Raw genomic sequence first — 26,668 nt, forward strand, 5'->3', positions numbered from 1 at the left:
CTCAGCCTTCCCAGTGTCCGGGACTACAGCTGTGTGCCACCATGCCTGGCTAATTAAAAAAAATTTGTAGAGATGGGGTCTTGCTTTGTTTCCCAGGCTGGTCTGGAACTACTGGCCTCAAGCGATCCTCCCACTTTGGCCTCCTAAAGTGCTGGGATTACAGGTATGAGCCACCGAACCTGGTCTTTAATGGCATTTTTAAGAGTTACCAACATGAAACATGGGATAGCATTTTGTAATGGTAATCTCTGCTTTGTTTTTTTGCCTTGCCTTGTTGCAGTTTACTTTTCAAGGGCAAGTTCCCAGGCTGCTAGAAGTGAGCTCCTACCATGGTGTTCACTAAATCCTTGGGGAGCACTGTATTGAACCCCATGTTCAGTAGACTCATGGTGAGGGAAGCTGGAGGTGTTGCAGAAAGGAAGGCCTCTGACCCACACGTGCAGCTCACACTGGTCATTTACTGGGGACAAGAGAAAGGCAGGAAGCTAAGCTAGAGAAGTCGTCCAATGAGCTATGCAACTTGGGAGACAGAGGGAAAGGTCATGGAGGATTAGAGGCAAAATAGAGATGGGAGGACAGGGAAATGTGGGCTCTGGAACCCAGGGCTGTGAGCACCTGGAACTGCACGTGTCCCAGTTGGACAGCTGGCTCTGGTTAGCGGCCATCAGCACGATGTCGTCGATCTCATCCTCAATGCGGAAGGGGTGTTGCGAGGTGGGCTCGTCCTCAGGACACGAGTATGGGCTCATGTAGGGGTGTTGCAGCCCCATCTCAGCTGTTAGGCGATCCATGGGGTTAAAGGTCAGGATCTTCTCCAGAAAGTCGATGGCTGCAGGGAGCAAAGCCGGACATGAAGGTCATTTGTTGCCCTTGTTGAGCTCAGAAGGAGATTCCTCAGCACGGTGACATTCTGTGCTGGTGTCTGTGCTTCTGCATTTGTCAAAAGGTTTTTAGCCATTTTCTTTCTTAAGACCCTTGTCACAATCCAGTGACAAAGGCAGAACAGATGCTGCCTTCTAGATTTTGTAAATGAATGAAACAGACTCAGAGGATCAAGTGACTTGCTCAAGGTCCAGCCTCAGCCTGGGTTTCTCCAGAGACAGAGCCAGAGACAAGGCTTGGGGCTGTAGGCAGTTTATGTGGTGGGGGATCCCAGCAAGCACAGATGGGGGAGTGAGGGGGAACCAGAACAAGGCACACTCATGACAGGTTACTCCTGTGGGCATCTGGGATCCTCCAGAGACAGTGTGGGCCACACTCAGAGGTGGTTCCCCTTTCGGGGCAGGGAAGCTGGGATATTTATATACCAACTTCCCTTTGTTATGGCTTAAGGGGCTGCTGGAATGGGATGGAGGAGCCTGCTCCTGAGGAAGCCCTGAGGCTGGAGTGCCAGGTACAGCAGTAAAAAGCCTTAGTGAGAAAGACGAAGGCTGCAGTCGAGGGGTGGGACAGGGTCTCCACAGCCCAGAGCTCCTGGGTCCGAATCCAGAGCTCTTCCTACCATATGCTGCCCCTGGAAGTTCAACAAAGGCAGACAGCCTTGATAGATGGATAGATATTACAGATACTGAAAAACCAGGCTGAATTCCCCTGCTCTGCCAAGCAGTAGTCCTTTCATGTCTGGATCAAGGGGGAGTTCTGGGCAGTGGGAACCTGGGGAAGGGAAGGGACACTCAGAAGCCTTGTGCGAGAGGCTGTTTGCTAACCAGCACGAATGTATGCCAGAATTCAGCAGATAGCAGCTCTGCACACAGGCACTGGTGGCCCTTCCCTTGAGCAGGGGTGGGTACCCTGGGAGCTCTGCTCTTGGAGCTCTGCCCTGGGTTATCTCAGGGCAAGGTCTAGCCTAGAAGTTTGGATTCCTTCTCAGCACTGGAGTCTCTGGAGGTCTGCTTAAATCATGACTTGGCTCCTCATGTTACAGCCCACATGGAGAGGGAGAAATGGAGCTGAGCTCAAGGCCCAGGCTGCCCATCCCTCCGAGGGACTCCCTGGTGGGCCTCAGCCTGCACCATTAACCTGCCCCTCACACCAGCCCTGGATCTCTTTGCAAGAAAATTCATCAGTGATTCAGGAAATCTATGGATTCAGGAGGTCACTGGCCTCCCAGGAGGACATAGTGCTGCAATGTAACCCCAGACCCCCAAATTAGTTAAGCACCAGTAACTCTGATCACCCCAAACAGTCTGATGCTCAGAGCGTGTTTCTGGGTCTGGAGCTGCAAACTTAAATGAGGATCTGCCTGACAAATTCCTAGGACTGGAAGAATCAGGCAGTCTAGTGCGGGGCCCAGCTTCAAGTCTGGGCAGGTCTTTCTCTCTTTGGGTCTCTGGCCCCTTTTTTGGCCCCAGCCATGACTTGACCTTTTGACAAGGAAATGAGAGAATTAAAGCTCTAAAGACTGAGGCAGGCAGTATCATCTTTAAAAAAGATGAGTACCACCACCGGGACAGTGGCTCATATCTGTAATCCCAGGACTTTGGGAGGCCAAGGCAGGAGGATTGCTTGAGCCTAGGAGTTTGAGATCAACCTGGGCTTATTTCTAGCAAGACAAGTAGTAGTTGGCCAGGTGGGCCAGTAGTGGGTTGTCTCTACAAAAAAATTTTAAAATTAGCCAGCCAAGGTGGCGCATGCCTGTGGTGCCAGCTACTCGGGAGGCTGAGGTGGGAGGATCACTTGAGCCCTCGAGGCTGAGGTTGTAGTGAGCCGTGATGATACCACTGCACTCCAGCCTGGGTGACAAGCGAGACCCTGTCGCAAAAGAAAAAGAGTCAAGTACCAACCCCAAAGCTGCTCCACAGACTCCATCACGGATGAAAATCTGCTCTTTCCTCTCCCTGACAGCTGATCCTCCTACAGGTCCCCAGGTACTTCTGGGAAGCCCAAACACTAGGAAATTCTTCATTTCTTTTTTTTTTTTTTTTTTTTGAGACAGGGTCTCACTTCTGCCATCTAGGTTGGAGTACAGTGATGGGAATACATCTCACTGCAGCCTCAACTTTCCAGGTTCAGATGATCCTCCCGCCTCAGACTCCCAAGTAGCTGAGACCATAGGCGTGCACCACCATGCTCAGCTACTGTGTTGTATTTTTAGTGGAGACGGGGTCTCCCTATGTTGCCCAGGCTGGCCTGAAACTCCTGGGCTCAAGAGATCCACCCGCCTCAGCCTCCCAAAGTGCTGGGATTACAGGCGTGAGCCACCACACCTGGCCCAGAAAATTCTTCCTTTTATCAAACTTAAATCTCCCTTTAACTTCTACCCTAGGGCCTATCTCTGCCTTCAGTGGTTCCCCCAAAGCAGCATGTCCTCTCTGTCCCACGATTTCCCCTCTCCTGTTTCAAGGCAGCAGTCATGTCCCATGTGACACCCTCATCCTGGCACCCTGCTGGCCTGCCTTTCCCGGCCCCTCCTGCAGTGAGAAATGGCTGTGTGCTTGGGGCTGATGGAATGGGGGTGGAAGGGCTGTGTGTACCCTACTTCCAGGCCTGACCCAGAAAAACCTCCCGCAAGAGTCTCTGCTCTCTCTTCCCCTGGCTTTGGCTGGAAGGGAATGCCCGAGGTGACCTTGAAAGCCACCTGCTGAAGATGGCAGAACTGATGGCCTGGGTCCCGGGCACAGCCACTCGTCCTCCCCTGCCCATCCACGCTCCCAACTCTGCCTGGATGTGAAGTAAACAATGAACAAACTGTAAGTGGGTTAAGCCATGCAGATTTCAAGGTTATCTGCTACCGTACAAGCTTCACCTTAACTCCTAAGCCACCGCCCCTCAGAAACTCCTCCTCCCTAGGCTCACCCTCCCCAGATGTTTTTAAGGCATTTCTTAGATAATGAAGCTTCTGTACAATCTTGTCACTTTCCTCTGGCCCAGTGGATTCCAAACTGAGCTGCTCAGAGCCCCAGGGGTTCTGGAAGGGTTCCCAGGAGCATGTCTGGAGATTGAGAGGCAGGTGGGCAGGACACTGAGCCCCTCAACCTTGCTTCATCCAGAGCCCACCTTTCACCGTGCTGCACCTGAGTTTTTGTCACCAGATTCATCACCTTTGGTCTATTTCTGTCCTGTAATAAATGGAGCTCAGAATTAGTGCTCCCAGTGTGGCCTTGGGGCTTGCCTCCCTTGTTCTGCACCTGTCACAAGATGGAAGTTTCTGCTGCTGAGGGATGCTGTCACCTAGACTGAGTCTCCTGAGCCTCTGAGAGCTAGAGGCAACTAGAGCCTTTGGCCTCTTCCCAGGCCTGCCAGGCCTTGAATATACAGTAGAGGGAGTAAGCCTGAGGAGTAAAGGGCCTTGCCTGAGGCCACGCAGCTCATCACTGGTGGAATGGGACCTGGGTCTTGCCCTCAGGCTGAGGAAGCTCCTGTTCTTTGCACCACACCATGCCTTCCAGGACAAAAACGTGAGGGAGGATGAAGGAAAGAGAGGGAGGAAGGTGAGAGAGGAAGATGAGAAGCAAAGTGCAGCAGAAACAAGGGTAGAACACTAATGACTGCCCCTAATGGACTCCTGAGGCCCAGCATCCATAGCTTGGAAGTAGTTAGGGCAAAGGCCCACTGGCAGGGGAGCCTTGACTTTTATATCCAAGGACCATGCTTTGCCCTTTTGGAAGGAGACCTGCCTGCCCCCTACCCCGCAAGGTGGAGCCTAGCTCATCCTCCCAGGACACTTGGCCTGGCTGCCAGGCTCAGGTACCTTCACTGTTCACTTCGGGGAGCAGCTTGCGCAGAGGCCTCTTCACCTCCCAGGTGCTGCTGACAAAGGAAGGCATCACCCTGAGCAGCTCGTCCTTGTCTTCCTCCCGGATTACAGGGATGGTCTCCAGGATGAGTTGCATCTGCTCCAGCTCATGGGCCCCTGGGGAGGCAATGCCAGATGGTTAAGTGTGCTGCCCAAGGGGCTGTGGTGTGCAGTAGCCCAAAAGCAGTGCCAGGTGTTCTGGAAGGAACAACACAGGGCAATGGGGCAGCAGGGCAGCAGTGGGCTGGGACCGGGGTTCTGGTCTTCATTTGCTGCACAACTGTGGGCAGGTGGCTGACATCTCTGGGGCTTGGCTTTGTCAAAAGTAGAAAGAAGGGGTTGAATCTGGTAGTCTGCAAGGCCCCATCTATGCCCCTAGCATTCTGTGTCTCAGACCAGCTGGATATAAATCAGCACCAAAGAACGGGAACAGCCTGGCTCAAGGCCTTCCAAGTGCAACTTCCCATAGGCCTCTCTGCACAATCTTTACTAGGATGGGGAGGAAACAGTTTTAAGGCTGGGAATGAGCCATACCTTTTGGTTTCCAATTAAGAGGGTTCCATCTAGGAAACTTTCAAGAGAAAAACAAATCAGGAATAACAAATTGGGTTTGGGATGTGTCTTGAGCACACGGCCTCTGTGATCCTTGGAAGAAGGAAGGCAGGCTATGCCAAGTTTGCAGGGCAACTTTGGTGGGACAGGATGGACTCAAGCATTCATTCCCTCATTCCATAAATAGTTATTTATTGAGCACCTTCTCCATGCCAGGCATCACGCTGGATGCTGGGAATGGGCGAGGCATAGTTTTCATTCATAAGAAGCTTCAGTCTTTGTCTCAGAAACTCAACTCGTCTCCCACACCCAGGCAACCACTGGCCACCATATGGCATTTCTGGCATTGGACAGATGGGTCTCCTTGCTGTCCTTCTCTGACCTCCAGGCTGTTCTTCTGTTACTTCCATTTTCTCTTTTTTGATTGAGTTGCCTTTTCACTTAGCTCTACTTGGTTAAAACCTCAGCCGTAGCTCTCCTTCCTCAAGAAGTCTTCCTTGCCCATCCAGCTGCACAGAGGGCCCTCCCCTTGCCATGAATTCCCAGGGGATTCCAGTCTTCCAGTCATCCAGCCTAGGATGAGGGCTCTCCCAGGTCCCCCCGAAGTTCCCTGTGTGGCCCTAAGCACATGTGAATACTGACCAAGGAAGTGCCTGCAGCCTCAGGCTCTCTCCTGAAGAGGTCCTTTTGGCCTCTCCCTGCAGTGGACTCATTGGGTCAGTTCAGTGCTCTGGAAGCCCCCTGTGGGGTCCTGTCTCCAAATGTGTACTCCACACCACTCACCAGGGGACCATGAGGTCAGTGGGTGATCAAGCTGCAGACAGAGATGGTGGGACCTTGCTCCCAAGCCTCTTACCCCTCTCCTGTGTGACACACAAATCAGTAATACACAACCTTCTGCTTGGAGTAGCTTCTTCAACCACAGTGGGGGCGGGGGCAGAGAATGAGCCTCTTTCACTTGTCTGCTCCTGCCCGAGATCAATGGTGTCATATGGGAGGCAGCCAGTGGGGCCTCCCTGGGAATCCATGGCCTGGGGCAGAAAGCAAGAGCTTTGGTGGCAGACAGCCCTGGAGGCAGACCTAGCTCCCCCACCCCTTGTGGAATGAGGATGATTATTTATACTTGGAATGAGTATTATAAGGAGTCGAGTGTGTTGGCAGATGAAGGCTCCGGGAGAAATACCTTGCTTGTAGCAGATGTTTAATAACTCTTGACTTCCTTTGCTTCTAGGAGCGGGGAAGAGTGGCTTTGAGAGAAGCTGATGGAATAATTGCACCTTGGGGATTTATGTCCTAATCATCCCTGAGTGATTCTTTGTGACAGACGTCACTTGGGGGAGGCATCTTAACACTGAGTCTACTAAGCCACCACTGAAAATGGGAGAAGGTGTGAAGCATGGAGGATACTATGGTCAATGTCCCTTTCCTACTGAAAGGTCCTTTCCATGTCACACCAGCTGTTGCCTTCCCTGCCTCTCTTGCAACAAGGGGAGGCCATGTGATTCAATCAAACAGGGACAGGAATCTCCTGGAAGGACTTCCAGGGAAGATGTTCCTCCCTGGTAAGAGAGAAATGCGAGGAGAGCTGTTTTGCTGCCCTGGCTGACCTCTCCCTACCTTTCTTCGTTGGACACTTCTGCACGAGAACCTGAAAGCGACTGCAACCATCTCGTGACCACAGACAGTGAGCCTGAAGATGAGAAGCCAATAGACTGTGGATTATACAGTCTCGTCTGGGCTCTCGGTGAGTCACCTGCCTGCTGTGGCATGGAGAAGCCCAGCTCTCCTCCGTCTGGCCTGAAGGTTGTCAGCCTGATGGAAGGGCAGCTGGAGCAGAGCCCTATGAGCTGAGGGTTCAAGGCCGGGAGAATGGAGGCAGCCAGGCACCTATGACCCAGATCGTGGTGGCAGGGCCAGGGATGTTGAGCTATCCAGGGTTTAGTGGCTATGGCTGGAGTGGGAAGAATCTTTGAGTCAGAGTCCAGGGTGAGACCTCTCTCCCACCTGTTCCTCCTTTCTCCCCTGCCTTGAATTGGCTGGAAAATATGGAACTGGGAGGTCTGTGCAATTTCAGTTGGAAAAATAAGATAGCAGGATGGCTCACCCTGGGCACAGATAGGTTCACTGTGTATTGGTTTTTTGTGTGCGTTTAACCCTTTTGTGTCCCCCGCTGGACCATCAGACCTTTGAGGACAGAGACTATGTCTTACTCAGTCTTGTATCCCCAGCACGTGGTCAAGGAGCCACCCAAAGCACAAAATCCACCAGAGGGAAAACTGTAGGGGCTCCTGAGAGTCCAGGGGCAAATGAAGATGTTTGTACTCAGGGCCTAAATGCTTGGACATAAGCCCTGACTTCAGCTTCATCTGACTTTCCTGTCATTGTTTTTATTTTACCTTTTTTTTTTTTTTTTTTTTGGAGACAGAGTCTTGCTCTGTCGCCCAGGCTGCAGTGCAGTGGCATGATCTCGGCTCACTGGAACCTCCACCTTCCTGGTTCAAGCAATTCGCCTGCCTCAGCTTCCCAAGTACCTGGGATTACAGGTGCATGCCACCATGCCCAGCTAATTTTTTTGTATTTTTAGTAGAGACGGGGTTTCACCATGTTGGCCAGACTGGTCTCGAACTCCTGACCTCAGGCAATCTGCCCGCCTCGGCCTTCCAAAGTGCTGGGATTACAGACGTGAACCACTATGCCCAACCTATTTTACCTTTTCTTGTTACTTAATGTTACATTAACATATAATTAGTATTAACATATCATATTAATATATGTTTTATATATAGCATGTATTTTATTTTATTTATTTATTTTTCTTATTATACTTTAGGTTTTAGGGTACATGTGCACAATGTGCAGGTTTGTTACATATGTATCCATGTGCCATGTTGTTTTGCTGCACCCATTAACTCGTCATTTAGCATTAGGTATATCTCCTAATGCTGTCCCTCCCCCCACCCCACAACAGTCCCCGGAGTGTGATGTTCCCCTTCCTGTGTCCATGAGTTCTCATTGTTCAATTCCCACCTATGAGTGAGAACACTATAGCATGTATTTTAAATACTTACTGGAAGAAGTTAGCATCATGAATGAAAGAGTGACTAGCCCAGCATAGCACTGAATAATTCCCTCATTGCTGTGATTGAGAGATGACATTTTCTGGGTCTCTCATTACTCCTTATTAGATAAATCTGCTCCTATGGCGCCTAAGATTTAACTGTGCCCAATATAAATATTTTCTTGGCAATATAAATATTTTCTTGGCAGGCTGGGTGCAGTGGCTCATGCCTGTAATCCAGCACTTTGGGAGACTGAGGCAGGTGGATCATTTGAGGTCAGGAGTTTGAGACCAGCCTGGCCAACATGGCAAAACTCCGTCTCTACTAAAAATACAAAATTAGCTGGGCGTGGTGGCACATGCCTGTAATCCCAGCTACTCGGGAGGCTGAGACATGAGAATCGCTTGAAATGGGGGGTGGAGGTCACAGTGAGCCAAGATCATGCCGTTGCACTCCAGCCTGGGGGACAGCACGAGACTCTGTCTCAAAACAAAAACGAAACACACAATAAAGACTTTCTTAGCTATTCAGACATGGCTTTCTCTTAATGTCCTGCTGGTGTTCCCTCAGAAAGGCCACTGGTAGCCATTTCTTCTTCTCTGAGCTCATTTTCCCACCCTGCATTATTTGAAACCAAATCACCTGTTAAACAAGAGGTGGGCTGTCCCGGGCCCCTTCTAGGGCTGGCATCTAGAATTCTGTCTCAAGACCCTAAGTTCCCTGGAGAGGGCCTTGTCTGACTTTCTCCCCCTGCCTCCTCACTGTCCCTTTGTCCCACAGCAATCCCTCTCCCCATCCTTAGCACTATGTTCTGTGCACACAGCAGATGAGCAGCTGTGAGAGCCAGGGGCTTTGACAGGGAGTGACAGCTCCTTTTCACCTGTAGGCTTAGGTGGTCTGCAGTGCCCATGAGCTAATTATTACACCAGCTGCCCGTATGTGGTCACTCTACAGTGAACAAGAACAACAGGCCAGCAACTGCGATTGTCAGCTCCCTGTGGGGCCGCAGGGAATCTCGAGTAGCCCTGCCACTTGCAAGCTCTCAGGTTTGTAGACAGAGATTTCAGGGTGGAGGGAGCCCACAGGGATACTAGGGACACACCTTTGCTCTTAGGGGATACCAGAAGGGCCACTGCTGTCTTATATTTTGTGGGATTCAGGGGCTTTAGTGGGGGAAATCTTACTAGGTCTTGGGGTTCTGAAAGGGGGCTGGGGTAAGGCTATCCTACTCCCTCTCTCTCCCCCTCCCTTCCCAACATGGAAGGGTGGGGTAGCCCCAGGAGCCTAGGCCTACCAATGCAGGCTATGAGTGCTGGCCATGCCTCCTGTGAGCTGACTGCCAAGAGAAAACACGCTCCCCCTGGGCCACACTGCAGTCACTGATCAAGCAAGGAGGTGGGTGGGGACTTCTCAGGCCTTCCAGCTTTCATGTCCTTTTCCGTTCCCTGGACACTCAGCTTCCCAGCGTCTGCCACTCTGATACTCGCTTCAGATCTCTCCTCCCCTGAGCAGCTCTGGGTGATGACACAAAGTCCAGGGTGGATGTGGGGAGGACAGGCTGACAACAAGGGCAGTGAGTGTCCCAGGAACTGAGGATGTGGGGCTCTGCGGCCAGGATAGTAGATAAGTGAGCCACATCAGCCTCACAGCCAGAATGATGTGGGACCAACTGTGGAGAGGGAGGCTGTGACGCAGGTGCCAACAGCCTCAGTGTAGGGGATGACGGGAGATGAGATGAGGTGCTGGCATGGGAGGACAAGGTAGAGAAGAGGAAGGGCCATCTGGTGGGCCACAGAGGAGGGCTGCTTTGTTAATAGCAGGCAAGCAATGGTGAGCAAGGAGGATGCAGAGGCTCTATCCCGCTCTGTGTACAGGGCATGGGAGAAAGGATGGCCTCAACTCAAAAAAACTGAGGGGAGATGGTGTCCCCTGAGGAGAAGCAGGGTAGGCTGAGGAGGCGGGGAGAACACTCCCCGGGGAGACCACTCACAGGGAGGCTGAGGCCAAGACAGCATGGTTAGGAGGACAGGGCAGGGCTGCAAGCACTGAGAAGAGAGGTCAGGCAGGACCAGATATGAGGCCCAGAGTTCTGTAGGGGTATGGAATCCAGGCAGAGGACAGGTGGCAAGGAGGCAGGCCCACAGGGCTCTGTCTGCCATGCTGCAGCCACAGCATGTGGAGACTGGCCTCACCATGGTCCTCTACCAATGGTGGTTTGGAACATTTCTGGGCTTCCAGCCTCTGCAAAGTTAGCCTGGGTGGAGGGGGTGGATGAAAATTATTTGAGTCCCTTCCTTCCTTCCCTTCCTTCCTGCCCAGGCTGGAGTAAACTCGGCTCGCTGCAGACTCCCTGCGTCCGGCTCCCGTCATTCTCCTGCCCTGGCCTGCGGGCTCCCTGGGATTGCCGCCGCGCGCCACCACTCCTCCGTGGTTTTTCTCCTTTGGCTGGAGGCGCGGTTTCGCCATGTCGGCCAGGCTGGTCTCCAGCTCCTGACCTCCAGTGCTCTGCCCGCCTCGGCCTCCCGAGGTGCTGGGACTGCAGACAGAGGCTCGCTCATTCGGTGCTCGCTGTTGCCCGGGTTGGAGTGCCGTGGCGCGGTCTTGGCTCGCTGCAGCCTCCGCCTCCCAACCGCCTGCCTTGGCCTCCCAGGGTGCTGGGATTGCAGCAACTGCCCGGCTGCCACCCCGTCTGGGAGGTGGGGAGCGTCTCTGCCTGGCCGCCCATTGTCTGGGTTATGAGGAGCTCCTCTGCCTGGCCGCCCCGTCTGGGAGGTGAGGAGCGCCTCTGCCCAGCCGCCACCCCGTCTAGGAAGTGAGGAACGTCTCTGCCTGGCCGCCCATCGTCTGGGATGTGAGGAGCGACTCTGCCCGGCCACCCCGTCTGGGAAGTGAGGAGCCCCTCTGCCTGGCCGCCACCCCATCTAGGAAGTGAGGAGCATCTCTGCGCGGCCGCCCTGTCTGGGAAGAAGTGAGGAGCTCCTCTGCCTGGCCGCCCCTTCTGGGATGTGAGGAGCGCCTCTGCGCGGCCGCCCCGTCTGGGAAGTGAGGAGCGCCTCTGCCCGGCCGCCCCGTCTGGGAAGTGAGGAGCGCCTCTGCGCGGCCGCCCCGTCTGGGAAGTGGGGAGCGCCTCTGCGCGGCCGCCCCGTCTGGGAAGTGAGGAGCGCCTCTGCGCGGCCGCCCCGTCTGGGAAGTGGGGAGCGCCTCTGCCCGGCCGCCCCTTCTGGGATGTGGGGAGCGCCTCTGCCCGGCCGCCCCTTCTGGGATGTGAGGAGCGCCTCTGCCCGGCCGCTCCTTCTGGGATGTGAGGAGCGCCTCTGCCCGGCCGCCCCATCTGGGAAGTGAGGAGCATCTCTGCCCGGCCGCCCCGTCTGGGAAGAAGTGAGGAGCGCCTCTGCCCGGCCACGCATCGTCTGGGATGTGAGGAGGAGTGCCTCTGGCCGGCTGCCCTGTGTGGGAAGTGAGGAGCCCCTCTGCCCGGCCGCCACCCCATCTAGGAAGTGAGGAGCGTCTCTGCCCGGCCGCCCCGTCTGGGAAGAAGTGAGGAGCGCCTCTGTGCGGCCGCCCCGTCTGGGAAGTGAGGAGCACCTCTGCCCAGCCGCCCCATCTGGGAAGTGAGGAGCGCCTCTGCCCGGCCACCCATCGTCTGGGATGTGAGGAGCGCCTCTGCCCAGCCGCCCCATCCGGGAAGTGAGGAGCCCCTCTGCCTGGCCGCCACCCTGTCTAGGAAGTGAGGAGCGTCTCTGCCCGGCCGCCCCATCTGGGAAGTGAGGAGCACCTCTGCCTGGCCGCCCTGTCTGGGATGTGCAGAGCGCCTCTGCCCGGCCGCCCCGTCTGGGAGGTCTACCACAGAGGCCAGAAGCAATGTGGGGGCTGGATGTGGTTGGTGGCTCACGCCTGTAGTCCCAGTACTCTGGGAAGCTGAGGCGGGTTGACGATCACTTGAGGCCAGGAGCTCGAGACCAGCCTGGCCAACATGGCGAAACATATGAAAAATACAATTGTCAAACCAACCAACGAACCAAGCAACAACAAAACAGGTCTACCCTCGAGTCATACTCTAATTTTTTCTATTTTCCTCCCTTTCTGATCCTTTATCCCACTTTCTTTTTCTTCCTCTTCCTTCTCCTTCTTCTTTGTCAAATAGAGGATTGAGTTATTATCATTGATCCATACAAAGTCCCTCTCTCATTTATTTTCTTTAATTCCCACCCCCCATTTCTATTCCCCGTCTTCCCATGTGCAACCTTCCTAATATGATTGATATGCATCTTTTTGTTCGTATGTACTTTTAGAAAATGTGTATTGTTTTGTGTGCAAAAAAATAAAATAAAATAAAATAAAAAAGATAATTATTTGAGTAAGTGACAGCAGCATTTAGGGCTGAGTGTGGAAACTTGGGAAGGGCTGAGGGACATAGTGCAGAGGAAGTAGAGCTCATGGCAGTTGAGAAGCAACTGAGGGGGGCTTGCCAGAGAGGGAGGAAGAGACCCAGGGAGCAGAGGGTTTCAAGAAGGAGGTGACTATCATCGCTGACTACTGCTACAGAATGAGGCTGAAATGGGTTCCCTGGATTAAGAACATGGCAGTTTGGGTCGGAACAGCTTCAGACAGATGGAGGGGGAGTGAGCCACACTGCAGAGTGAGGAGAGAATGGAAGAGAGGGAGTGAAGAGAGAGAGCAAGTGCTCTTCCAAGCAAAGAGGGAGAGTGCGAGAATGAGTATGAAGTGCAATGGGAGAGCCAAGAAGGATGACTCATGCCCTGGGGAATTAGGAGAGACATCATGGAAGACAAGACATAAGCTGGGTTTTGAAGGTTCAATAGGAGTTTTCTAAGCAGAGAAGGAGGTCTTTCTGCCAAAGTGAACAAAAAATGATGATAGATTAGGAAAACAGTGGGTCACTTGGTGTGGCCGAAGGACAGGGAACAGTGGCAGGGAGGGAGGAGGAAGTGGCTAAAAATGTAGGGTGCGTGTGTTTGCAGCCATCAGTCTCAAGATGTTTGAGTATAAGTAAGTGTGTCTAAGTCCATTCAGGCTGCCATAACAAAGTACCATAGCCTAGGTGGCATATAAACAACAAACACTTATTTCTCACAGTTATAGAGGCTAGAAAATCCAATATTAAGGAGATGGCAGATTCGGTGTCCGGTGAGAGGCCCATACCTCATAGATGATGCCATCTCAGTGTGTCCTTACACAGTGGAAGGTGCAAACAAGCTCCCTCCAGCCTCATTTACAAGGGCACTAATCCCATTCATGAGGGCTCCATCCTCATGACCTAATCACCTTCCAAAGTCTCCACCTCCTAATAGCATCACCTTGGGGGTTAGGATTTCAACCTGTGAATGTTAGGGGAACACAAGCATTTAGGTCATAGCAAAGTAGTTACTTGATTGCAAAAACTTCTGTGCTCGAAAGACTACTATTTTTTCAGCCTCTCCAGTATTTTTGCCAGACAATATAATAAGGTGCCTCCAAATAGTTTCATAAATGCCACAGAAGTAATTTCAGCAAAAGATGAGCATGTCTTGTGATTTTAAGTGTTTTGCACTCAGTTCCCCTTTCTATGGAACGACACCAGATGAGAAGGAAGGTGGCATAGTTAGCAACTCACCAGCAAAGAGCATTCTCCCCGTAAGCATCTCAGCCAGGATGCAGCCGGCGGCCCACATGTCGATGGCTTTTGTGTAGTTATTGGGGGAGAGGAGCAGTCGTGGGGAACGGTACCACTTTGTTACCAACCCTTCTGACAGATAACCCTGAAAGACAAAATTTCCGGTTCCACTCATCAGTCATTTTTGGATACCCTTCCTCCCACGCCTCTTCCAGTTTCCCCTAGCATGAAACAGACCTCTTGCAGGGTCCCTTTCATTCTTGCCCCTTTCCCATTGATCTTGAAGGAGCATGAGTGAACAGAGGTCTGGTTAGAGGGGCTGGGCCTGGTTTGTGGGGTTCAAATGCTTTGGTGAGAGAATCTTATGAGATGCGAGGGTTCTCCTTTGTAGAAAGGAATTCAGGTTATCAATATTTCAGAAGAAATGATTTCCCACCCCACCTTGATGTAACTGCCCTCGTCGAGTAAGAAGATGGATAAACAGGAGCTCTGCTCAAGTTCATTACTGCCAGCAACAGTGTAACCATGAGACACTGGTGTTTTCTTTATCCAGTGGATGAATCTCAGAAGTAGCCATATGCTTGAACTCAAGCTGGTTGCTTTGACACTGAAGATCAGAATTAATGCTGCCACAAAGCCAGGCACCAGGCTCTTGCTGAGAACAGATAAGGCCATCTTCATAATGGATGCAGGAAAATGCTATGCGGAAGCAGTCCTGAACAACGAAGTGGACACAGCTTTCATTGGTCCATGAGAATCGGGGAGTCTGACTGTCTTTTTGGGGGATAAATGTTCCAGCTGATTTTGCCCACGGCTCAGTGATTTGTGGTCTGAGATGGACTCCCTCCTTATGGTATATAGCGAGGATATATACCCATATATGATTTAGGAAAATATACCCAGGGAATTTAGAAATTGTTTTCTACATAATTCAGAAAGCTGGGCCAAGAGTGACATCTGGGAAATGTCCATTTGAATTCCCTAGAACAGTCTTTCTAATGTAAGGAAAAAAAATGTATAGATCCATTGGGGATTAAGGCAAGACAGTTAAGACCAAGGAGACCCAATGGGAGATTCCAGGGATGGTCTTTTACTTCTCGGTTTAGCATCCGCACTTTCCTTTCTGCTGATGCAGAAGTATCACAGTCACAGGTTAAAGCAGATGAAAAGTTAAGAAGCCCAGGACCCAGGAGCTTTTGACCTATTAATCTGAAATCCCTTCATTTGTTCAGCAAAGAGTTATTAAATATCTAAAACCTTTGGAAAGGACAGCAGTTTCCTCCCTTCTGTGGCACATATTTCCTCCAAGTAGAGCCTCAAACTGGTAGAAGGAAGGAGGAAAAGCAGAAGACACCCTTCAGCTGGAAATCATAGAGCATCCCACGCGCTGGCCTCAATACTCTCACCAAAATGAACTCCTTTGAATTTGTAGAATGTGCCCTCTTCTTCTGTCCTTTGTGCATTTGACTGTGTACATTCCATGAGGGATATCCTCGTACTCATCACGCTACCGGCTGACATGCTCAGGCCGGCTTCCTCTCAGAAGCTTCCTTGTTTTCTTGCTGTTTCTTTACTTCTCTGCATCCCCACCCCTCCAAGGGCCACTAGACTGCGCGCCCCTCATGGGCAGCAGGTGTGTCTTGTTATGCAGCTACTGTGCATTGCCCAGCCCTATGCCTCCTAAGAAGTGTTCAATAAACACTGCTGAACTGTTGAATGAATGAAAAAGGAACATCTCATATGGTCTGAACCTCCTCCCAAATTTAGGCATCTTCTGCAGGGACCACTGATCCTCTTCTTTTATACACTTGACTACAAAGTGGTCCAGGTTCCACTTTCCAAGGTGGGTGTGGAGTTTATATAAGTTGATAGCCACTTATACCTTGTTCCAAAAAGGATTGGCCAATGTCATTTTTATAGGAGTTTAATTGCTTTAAAAGTCAAGTTTATTGAGGTATAATTTACATAGGGTAAAATTCACCAGTTCTATGAGTTTTGACAAAAGCATAGAGTCATGTCACCACCATCACAATCAAGATACGTAACAATTCCATCATCTCAAACAATTTATTCATGCCCTCTTCTGGTCACCCCTAGTCCCAGCCCCTAGCAACTGCTCTTTTCTGTCTCTTTAGTTTTACCTTCTATATAAATGGAATGACAGGATGTAGCCTTTTGAGTCTAAATTCCTTCACTTAGCACAATGCATCTGAGACTCATCCATGGTGTGTGTACAGTAGACTGTTAGGAATTTAAGTTCAATTCTAAAAGTTACAGGAACAAGCCAAATACTGTCTGTAGAAGTTCATTTTTAGGTGGGTGGGTTCTAAAAGAATAGTCTGGTTTTATTTTCAGTCAGAGGGTGAGGTTGTCGGGGAAAAGACTAAAGCAAGAGTACCCAGTGGGGAGGTAGCTTCAGGGGAGTTTTCTCTGATACGTAAATGCACAGTCTTTTATGAAACAGAATGGTCTGGAATTGACATCTGCCTCTCCTCAGAGTCTAGGGCTAAAGAAAAGTGGGGACGGGGGCTTTCTTCTGAAACACTTGCCCTGAAAGTAAAAGAAAAATGTTGACATGGGTAAGACTGCCCTTGGGCCAGAATTACAGACCAGGTCATGACAGGAGCTAAGAAAGTTTCTTTCCAGCTCTTTTTTTTTTTTTTTTAAATGAAAAACAAGAACCTCCTGAATTTTTAACTCCTAACTATCTTCCTATGGTTACTTGTTCTTCACAGTCTTTGAAAAAACATAAAGAGGATTTTTTGTTTGTTTTTGTTTTCTTTGAAACAGGTTCTCGCATTCTGTTGCTCAAGCTAGGATGCAGTGGCGCAACAGTGGCTCACTACAACCTCTGCCTCCCAGGCTTACGGGATCCTCCCACCTCAGCCTCCCAAGGAGCTGGGACCACAGGCGCACACCAACACACCCAGTTAATTTTTGTATGTTTTGTAGAGATGGGGTTTCGTCATGTTGCCCAAGCTGGTCTCAAACTCCTGAGCTCACGCAGCCTGCCCACCTCGGCCTTTCGAAGTGCTGGGATTACAGGCATAAGCCACTGCGCCTGACCCTTAAAGGGGATTTGTTGATATGTTTCAGAAGCCACAGGGCTGAGAAGAATTTGGGAAGGTGCAGTGTCTTCTGCCAAGCTGGTGCAAGAGAAGCCCCAGGAAGGGGAGATGGGAATATATGGGAAGCTCCATTCCCAGGTCTAGGGGCAGACACAGTGGACCAGGGTCCTCCTGTCAGCTGAGCTGAGCCCTGGGTGTCTGAATGGGAGAGGTTCTGGGGCCCACAACATGGTACTGGTGATCAGAATTCAAGAGAGGAGTTGCAGTCGAGTGGATGGGGTGAAATTTAGGATAATTTTCTACAAAAAAAAAAAAAAATCTTTAAAGAATACTCAGAAGTGGAGACCCAATTTTATTAAAAGAGCTCATAAATAAGTATATTGGCTCAAAAAAAATCTTCAAATAGCCTTCTGCCCAAGGCTGCGGGGTGAGGATAGTTTCAGCTCCATTTGGATGTAGAGAGGATCATGTCTCTGTAATCAGACCCGGTCTCCCCAAGCGGGGCATGCCCATGCACAGGGTGGCCAAGGAGGGAGTGAGCAGGACAGCAGGCACACTCCGCACACAAGTGGGTGCGTCTGCATGCGGCTGTTGCAGGCCAGCTGGGGCCAGCCTCTTGTGTGAGGCTTTGTGACATCACTGCTCTGAGAAGACATGAAGTGCACACTCCCACAGTTCTCTGTGACCACCACTCAGAGCACAAGAAACAAGATGGGAGTGGCCCCTTCCTAATCGTCTCTTTCCTCCTGCCACCTTGTTCCCACTGGGAGGCAGATGAACATGGTTTCCTTTCTAGACCCTTTTAAGGGGCCTTGGGACCTTCGTCAGCTATTGCTCCCATCCACCCATTTTGCTGTCCCTTTAGAGTCATGCATAGCCCATGGGAGGCTTTGACTTTAAAAGCTTCAAAGGTGTTTGGGAAATAATCTAGCAGCAGCTGCCATGTGAGGAGCATAATTAGGGGTCCCCGAAGGATCTAGAGAGAAGGTATAATTAAAGCTCTGAGCATTCTCTTTGCAGAGGCGGCAGGGAAGCAGCCCTCGATCCCAGCTGCCTGCCAGGGAATTCAGAACAGCCTGGATCAAAGTCACTCCAGAAGGGTAGGCACTCCGAGCTGCTCCAGCAAGCCCGTGCTGGGTGGTCACCAGTTCTGATCTGGAGCCAAGTCTCCTGTGCCTGCCCTTGCTGTGCCCCCACTGCCTGATCTCTTGCATGTGGGAGTTGGAAGGTTGGGGGAGAAGGCTCAATCCAATAAACTTTCTGCTACACCCTTTAATGATAATGTGCCTACTAATCCCTCATGGGTATGATGAATGAATTTATTTATTTATTTATTTATTTATTTATTTATTTATTTAGAGACGGAGTCTCACTCTGTCGCCCAGGCTGGCGTGCAGTTGTGCTATCTCTGCTCACTGTAAGCTCCGCCTCCTGGGTTCACGCCACTCTCCTGCCTCAGCCTCCTGAGTAGCTGGGACTGTAGGTGCCTGCCACCACGCCCAGCTAATTTTTTTTTTGTATTTTTAGTAGAGATGGGGTTTCACCGTGTTAGCCAGGATGGTCTCCATCTCCTGACCTCGATTTCCGCCCACCTTGGCCTCCCAAAGTGCTGGGATTATAGGCATTAGCCACCGCACCCGGCCTATTTATTTATTTGAGACAGGGTCTCACTCTGTTGACCAGGCTGGAGTGCAGTGGCGCCATCTCGGCTCTCTGCAACCTCCGCCTCCTGGCTTCAAGCGATCCTCCCATCTCAGCCTCCCAAGTAGCTGAGACTACAGGCACACACCACCACACTTGGCTAATTTTTGTATTTTTTGTAGAGACAGGGTTTTGCCATATTGCCCAAGCTGGTTTTGAACTCTTGAGCTCAAGCGATCCTCCCACCTCAGTCTTCCAAAATGCTGGGATTACAGTCGTGAGCCACGGCGCCTGGCCTGGTATGGTATGGTATGGTGAATTTAAATGAGACAACATTCTCCAAGAATAAAAGCCCAGTCAACTTTAGCTCTGGGGGGTGAGGACAGGGTGGGAAAAGTTGCTTTTCCTTTCATGCTGAAGCAGTGTTTACGGCTGCCCCTGTTTCCAGGCTAGGATGATGAGAGTCTCTGACAGCCTCACCTTCCCAACCAGAAGTTTCTGCAATGTGTCCTGGGAGGCTAATGTGTCTGTCCCTGTGTGAAGGATGGGAAAACGATTAAGATCATCCCTTGTCTTCAAAGAGCATTTCACATGGTTAGAGAGATGAAATGTTAATATGAAAAAAATGCAAGGACCAGGAAGTAATCATGGCCAACATTTCTGTGGGACTTACCCTGTGCCCAGCACTGTGTTAGTATTTTACATGAATTTGATGCAGGCCCTTCACAGAGTAGTAAAATGACTGGTTCAAGGTGCTGTAACTGGGAAGTGGTCAGGGGTGTCTGGCTCCTGCACTCATCACTTTCATACTGCCAGGCCTTCCCCCATCCCCAGTGACGTGCTTGTGAGTGTGCAGACCACTCAGAGCTGCCGACTTGGAGTCCTCCAATCTCCATCTTGAATGAGCTCCCCAGGGGAGGCGAATGCCCCCCTCCTAGTGCGGAAGGCGTTTCAGCATAGGTTGCAGAAGGGCCACGTGTGTCTCTGCTTTTCTAATTAGCCTGGGCAGGCCTGCACCCCTAGTGGGGCCCTTGCAAGTCTTACTAGCAGGTGGGCACTGGTGGAGCAAGGAGGCTGCAGGCTCCGTGCTCCCTCTCCACCCCATCACGCTTCCGCCAATTCCCCGGGCAGTCTGGAGAGCAGGAGATTAATGGACTCAGGAAGGCCTCAGGAAGGCCCCTGGCACTGCACTTCCTTGGAAGAAGAAAAACTTAGGGGAAAAGTGACGCTGTGGCAGGGACACTGTGATTCTTTCAGGGGACTGGGTTCTCAGGAGCCCTCCTGGTGGAGGAGCAGTGGAAATCAAAGGCCTGTCTCACGAGAACCCAGCAATTTTAGTCTGGAGGACATGGAAGGGGTGGGCGTGACAGCTGCCTGTAGACATTTGCAAGGCTGTCATGTAGAAGAGGAGCTAAGCTTGTTCTCTGAGGCTCTGGGGACAGCTGAGAGCCAATGTGTGAGACAGAAATCTATGCGACATGATAATACCAGCTAACATTTATTGAGCTCCTCAGACTGTTTTATCTGCTTTAAATGGATTAACTCATTTCATCCTCACAGCAATCCCATGAGGTAGGGACTCTCATCATAGTTATTTTACAGGGAGGAAACTGAGGCACAGAGAGGGTAAGCAGCCTGTCCATACTCCTATAAGTGGCACAGCTGGAATTCAACCCCAGGCTGTGCAGATGTAACTCCTTTGATCTGAATAGAGGGCTCCACTGCCTCGCACATAAGAGAGACCTCTAAGGCTGCCAGGGCTTTCCGTGGGGGCCTGGGCTGTCTAGACAAGCAGAGGGTCCAAGCACAGAACAGACAGTCTCATGGAGAGATGTGCCAAAACCGTCTTCCTGGTGGAGGCCCTAAAGCTTGGCTTCTTAAACTTTGGGGTGCTCTCAGATCCCTTGAGGACCTTGACTGGTTAAGCACAGATTCCATTTCTCAGTCTAAACAAGGTGATGCTGATGTTGCAGTTCAGATGACCACACTTGGACCAGCAAGTCCCTAGATGGTCTTTGTGATACTGGCCTGCCCTAAGAAATTATGATTTGCTTTACTTACAGGCCAGGCAGATTTCTCAAACCGAGCAGCAGACTGACCTACAATAGGGGTTAATTCTTTGAGTTACAGACACTCATCAAAAGATCATTTAGAAGAACAACATCCTCCCAGAGGTCCCGCTGAAGCAGACATATACAGCATCTCTTCTGTAGTCATCTCCCTCTGAAGGCATAATTCTTATTTGTGCCAATGCACATATGAGGCACGTGAGAAACCTTTTTTAAAAAGGAATAATACCACAGCCAAATAGCAAACTCATTCCATTAAACTCATTTCCAGGAAAGCATGCAGCAGGGACTCTCTCAAATTGAGGGAGGGAACACATCACAAAGCCTGGCTCACATCGCCATCACTGGTAAATCATCTGGCACGTTCTATTATGCAGCTAAAGTAAACATGGGTGAAGAACTAGTTCGGCTAAATCGGCTGCACTGAATTTTCATAAACTTCTAAGATGCCCTAAATGCTGATCTGCTGATCCCCTTTCAGGGCTGCCCCTTCCCCACTCCACCCTCTGGAGGATCCTGGACAGATCCTGAAATTCACCATCTCTTCCCAGGTTTCCATGGAAATCAACCAAAAGCTCATATAAATTCCCACAGGCCTGCAGGCCCTTGTTGGACACTCCAGGCCCTGTGTGGTCACTTCCTTTTACTTTAAAAAAATTATAATAAAATTGCCGTAAAAAATTTAATTGTGATAAAATACACATACCATAAAGTTCACCATTTTAACTGTTAAGCATACAGTTCAGTGGCATTAAGTATATTCACAATGCTGTACAACCATCGCCACCATCCATCTCCAGAACTTTTTTTTTTTTGAGACAGAGGCTCACTCTGTCGCCCAGGCTGGAGTGCAGTGGCGTGATCATGACTCACTGCAGCCTCCCAGTGAGACTCGCAACTGCAGCGATACTCGGGCTTTACCCCCCAGAGTGACTGGGACTACAGGTGCACGCTACCATACCTTGCTAATTTTTGTATTTTTTGTAGAGATGGGGTTTTGCCATTTTGCCGAGGCTGCTCTTGAACTCCTGAGCTCAAGTGATCCACCTGCCTTCTCAGCCTCCCAAAGTGCTGAGACTACAGACATGAGCCACTGTACCCAGCCAAGAACTCTTTTCATCTTGCAAAACTGAAAGTCTGTCCCCTTAAACAATGACTCCCCATTGTTCTTGCCCCCTGCGTCTGGCAACCACCATGCTCCTTTCTATCTGTATGGGTTTGATGGCTCTAGGGACCTCATAGAAGCAGAATCATACAGGCTTTGTCCTTTTGCATCTGGCTTATTTCATTTAGCATAATGTACTTCTCCTTACTTTAAACAGCAGGAAAGTGGGAGCAATGGAGTTGGGCTTCTTTTTAAAAAGCACTTCGGTGAAATGTGGTTGTCTTCTAATTCAACTAGAGCTCACCATCTGATAAAAGCTTTGGACATTATCCTCATGGGGTCCAAATCAAGAACTCTGAATCCTATTACTGTTCAAAGACAGGATAACATGTTCTGTTTGTTCAGTGATGTACCAGGACTGACAGCTCCATTACCACCATCCTTACCAGGACCAGTGGCTGGGCTGGGTAGAGAGGTGGGTGGAGGGATGATTTGGCTGGGCTGCTTCTGCCTCAGTTTCCTTATCTGCTTCTGCTGATGGAGGCGCTACAAGTTCTCCTCTGTGGGGCATTAGCATCCTGGGGTGCTGCATGACAATGGACAGCAATCTTTAAGCGAGGAGCCCTGCTAGGCCAAAGTGATTAATTTTTAATAGGCCAGTCTGTGTGCAAATGGCTTCTTTTAGTAAGATGCATTAACTCTCAAGCCACAAATAGACATCTGTCATGCTGGCTTTCAAGGGGAAATCTGGTGGCACTCTGGATCAGTGGCTCTCAGACCTGCTACAGGCTGGAAGCACCTAGGGAACTTAAAAAAAAAAAATCCTGCCGTTCAGGCCTCCTGCTGTGCCAATCACATCAGAATCTGTGGGGGCGGGGGCGGGGGGTGGGACCCAGGCATCAGTGATTTGTTTACAGCTCCCAAGGTGATTCCAAGGTGTAGCTGTATTTGAGAACCAGCATCCCTAGAGGTCTTGAGTTCACCTGCTTTGGAAAGGTAAGTAGTATTTTCATGGTTCCTGGATGAGTACAGGTTTCTATTTCTACCTCCCCACAGGATAAGATAAATCCTTGAGTAGCCACAGAGGTTTTCCCCAGATGGCTGAACCATAGGAAGTAAAAATTTACTGAAAAATCACTGATCATAATAATAGCTATCATTTATTGGGAAAGTATGATGTGCCAGGCACCGTGCCAAGTACTGCTTTATTAATAGTGCATTTAATTATCAAAATGACCCTGTGAAACAGGTAGAGAGAGGGGGCTAACTTGACCAAGATCAAATTAACTAATAATTGGCAGAGCTGAGATCCAGTCCCAGCAGTGAGCAAAACAAAAGTCCCTGTAATCATGGGGTGCACACTTTGGATGGAAAGACAGCTGAACAAACAAATGTATGATATGTCTAGTGGAGATAAGTGCAAGGAATGGAAATAAAGCAGGGTAAGGAGATAGAGAGTGATGGGGTGGGTGGTCCGGAAAGGCCTCTCGTATAAGGGGACATTCGAGCAGAGACCAGAGTGAGTCAAGCGGTGAGCCATGTGGCCATGTGGTAGAAGACATGAGACGTTGGTCTCCGAGCCCCAGGCCTCCCCTTTCTGTCCCCCACCTCTTGCCCCGAGGAGAGTAGACCCTTTCTCCTCCCTCCTAGCAAACTTTTCTCTCAGCTCCCTTATTAACATCCAGGTATATAACTGAGAGCATATTAGGGAGGGGAGGGAATATTTGTTGACATCCACTCTGTACAAGGGATTTTGCCAGCAGTAGCTCAGCTCACCTCCTGAGAACCCTGTTGAAGGTGTTTATTTTTCATTTTACATTTGGGGATATTACTGCAGGACCCTCCTCTCTGACTTAGCTGGCAAGGCTTTGTGTTCACACAGCCTCCTGGACCCCTTCATCTAACTTCATAACTCTATAGCAGGGGAGACAGCGAGGGCTCCTGAAGGCAAGAGCCAGTTGTTTTCCCTCTGTCTGCCGTGCACCTCTGTACAGGATAGGCGCTCACTTACAATCGAGTGAATGAATGGAGTAAAAACATTGAGCTAAAGGAATGATTGATATGCCCATGAAATTCAGGAACTGACCACCAGTCAGGTGAAAATTAGTTTGAAGTTTAATTGCCATGTAAACATCTCAGGACAAAGGTAGTGTCTGTGCTCAAGCCTAGCCCTCTGCTGTGTGGGGTATGGGTCTGGCTTTCTATTGAACATGCTCTTCATGCTACCATGTGGAAGCCGGACCCCTCGGGCTGCTAATCTTGCCTGGGACCAACCTGGAGGTCAGACTCAGAGCTTTACTGCACCCCTCTACACCTCCATCCTCAAAAAGAAAGAAAATGTGAGTCCAAAAGCACTTTTGAGAAATGGGTAATAATAACGGCCATCTGCCAGGTGCTGACCATGAGCTCAGGGTGCTCCACACCCTCTGTCTCCTTCCATCTGGTCATCATGACACTCTCCCAGGGTGGCTGCTATCATTGTCCCTGCTCCACAGAAGAGGATGCAGAGGCAGGGAGGGTAACGACACAGCATAGTCCAACATCACAGAGTCCTCCATTAGGCCTCCAGGCCCAAAGTTCCCCTCCGATTCCAGCCTCTTCACAGCTGCTCCCACCCCACAGGACTGGAACTCTCCCCAGTTTGACTTGCAGAGAACGCTCAGAAGAACAAAAGGAACTTCCCTGACTTCTCCCTTCTCAGAAGGCTCTGGAATGTGACCCACAACCCTTGTGATGCAATCAGTAGACTAAGAAATAAGAGAGACACACATCATTGTCTTGCTTTGTTTTTGGAGACAGGGTCTCACTTTGTCACCCAGGCTAAAGTGCAGCGGCTCGACCTTCTGGGTTCAAGCGATCCTCCTGCCTCCCAAGTAGTTGGGACTACAGGCGCACACCACCACACCTGGTTAATTTTTATATTTTCTGTAGAGACAGGGTTTCACCATGTTGGCCAGCTGGTCTAGAACTCCTGAGCTCAAGCATTGCACCCACCTCAGCCTCCCAAAGTGCTAGGATTACAGGCATGAGACACCACGCCTGGCCTTTCTATTTTCTACTGATGCGGGATGAGGTAGAACTTAGATGGGTCTGGAGGGCGTGACAGATTTTGGACAGATGACGTGGGAGGGAATGGAATGGAATGGGCCCTAGAGAGCTTACCTGAAGTTTTAAAAGTCTCTCTGTCACAAGGTCTGCCTGGAAAGGGCAGGTGTGGGGAAGGAGGAGGCTCCTGGTAGTCCACCCTAAATATAGGCAGGAAATAGCTCCCTGCAGAAAATTGGGGATGCCCTGCTCCTCCTGAACTTGACCACCTGCCTGTCTGGGTGCAGGAGTCTCACCTACAGAGTTGCTGTTTTTAGTTAAGATAGTAAGGTAGTGTTTCCTGAAATGAATTCATATTCCGAAGATGTTAATAGCTAGCAGGGGAGATAGGATGTGTGCCGAAACACCCTTGGGACAGGCTGGCAACAACCAGTGAAGCTTATTTATAAAGTCTCAGAATTTTCTAGATGGGGATTTAGTAGGTAGTGCTTGTCAAACCTCTTTGACCACTTACCCACTTTTTTCTAAGTGCATCATGGGGACCAGTCTTTCCCAGGACAGGCTGTGAGGAATGCTGGGTAAGGTCCCTGTCAACATATCAACTCGATACCTGGGAGAGGAAACATACTGACCTGTTAAGCCCACTGTCTTCTGTTAGCAAAACTAATATTATGGCGCCTGCTGAATGCTCTGTGTGAATGGAGTCACACTGCCTCCCCCACTTATCCTGAGAGCCCCTGAGTGCTGGGACCTCTTGGTGTGCCTGGTGCCTGCAGACAGAAGATGCTGAAGGCAGGTGGCTGCATGTTATAAAAGCCATTAGAAATGCCAGCTACTTTCACTCCACAGAGGCTCTGGCCCCTAAGAAAAGCAGGGATGTTTTGGTTAGGAAAGGGAGGCTGGGCAAGGTGGGGGGTGCAGGTTACTGGAGGAAGGAGGTGCCTGCTCAATGAGTAGCACTGAGACCACTGCCCCGGCTGGCCAGGCAGGGAAGAAGTACAGGCAGCGGGGATGGAGGAGGGGAGTGAGCATGGGGAGGAGGGCAGCAGAAAGGTCTTGAGATCAACTCGAGAGGGGTCTCCACAGTTGCTTCTGTTAGGGTCCAAATCCAACTCTTGGCTCAGTAACCCTGTCTGACCCTGACTTTGGGAAGGGTCTTTTTGGATCACACTATTCATAGGGAACCACATCCTTTCTGCAGAAACTCTTCTATTCTGGGAAAACCTGCAAGTTGCAGGCAGGTACACCACTTTTGAAGTGCCCACATACTGGGAGGCAGCTCCTGGGTCACCTGTTCGAGAGAATTACAGTCTCATTTCAGATGCTCTTTTAACAGGCCTTTATAAAGTGTTTCCAGTAGGTCCGGCCCTGTTTGTGGTACTCTGAATCAGGGGACTGTCTTCAGGGAGCTTACACTCCAGCTCTGGGCAGTAAGTATGCTGGTCAACTGCAAAGACTATCATGAAACCGGGGCACAGTCAACACCAGATGAGGGCAGGAAGATGGGGCAGTCACTGTATGAAGAAGGAAACAGAAGAGGGGCCAGGGTGGATCTTGGTTTGGGGAGCCTCTTAAAAATACAAAATCATGAATACAAAATTAGATATGAAGTGAATATTTATGTTTAATCAGAAAAGGAACTGCAGCTAATTAAAAATTATAAAAAGCTGGCAAATACTACAAACACCACACCATTCATAAAAATAACATTTTTACTAATTAGCTGCTTGGCAAACTGCTGGTAGCAAATGTAAACATGCTGCATAATCTCTGATCTTCT

At 50.3% G+C, this 26,668-nt stretch overlaps 1 protein-coding gene across 2 annotated transcripts in view; it reads right to left on the reverse strand.

Moving 5' to 3' along the window:
* Positions 1-26,668, reverse strand: part of MAPK4 (mitogen-activated protein kinase 4) — a 174,552-nt gene that overhangs the window by 5,044 nt on the left and 142,840 nt on the right. Inside the window, exons 3-5 of one of the 2 annotated variants that reach the window (XM_058438338.1) lie at positions 13,961-14,105; positions 4,691-4,852; positions 616-829 (exon numbers count right to left, since the gene is read on the reverse strand). In XM_058438338.1, the coding sequence (XP_058294321.1) occupies positions 616-829; positions 4,691-4,852; positions 13,961-14,105 (521 nt within the window). The remainder of the gene's footprint in view (positions 1-615; positions 830-4,690; positions 4,853-13,960; positions 14,106-26,668) is intronic. The other variant, XM_058438339.1, reaches the window with a different exon arrangement.

This window comes from Hylobates moloch, unplaced genomic scaffold (assembly GCF_009828535.3).
Source record: "Hylobates moloch isolate HMO894 unplaced genomic scaffold, HMol_V3 SCAFFOLD_5, whole genome shotgun sequence".
Classification (NCBI taxonomy): Eukaryota; Metazoa; Chordata; class Mammalia; order Primates; family Hylobatidae; genus Hylobates; species Hylobates moloch.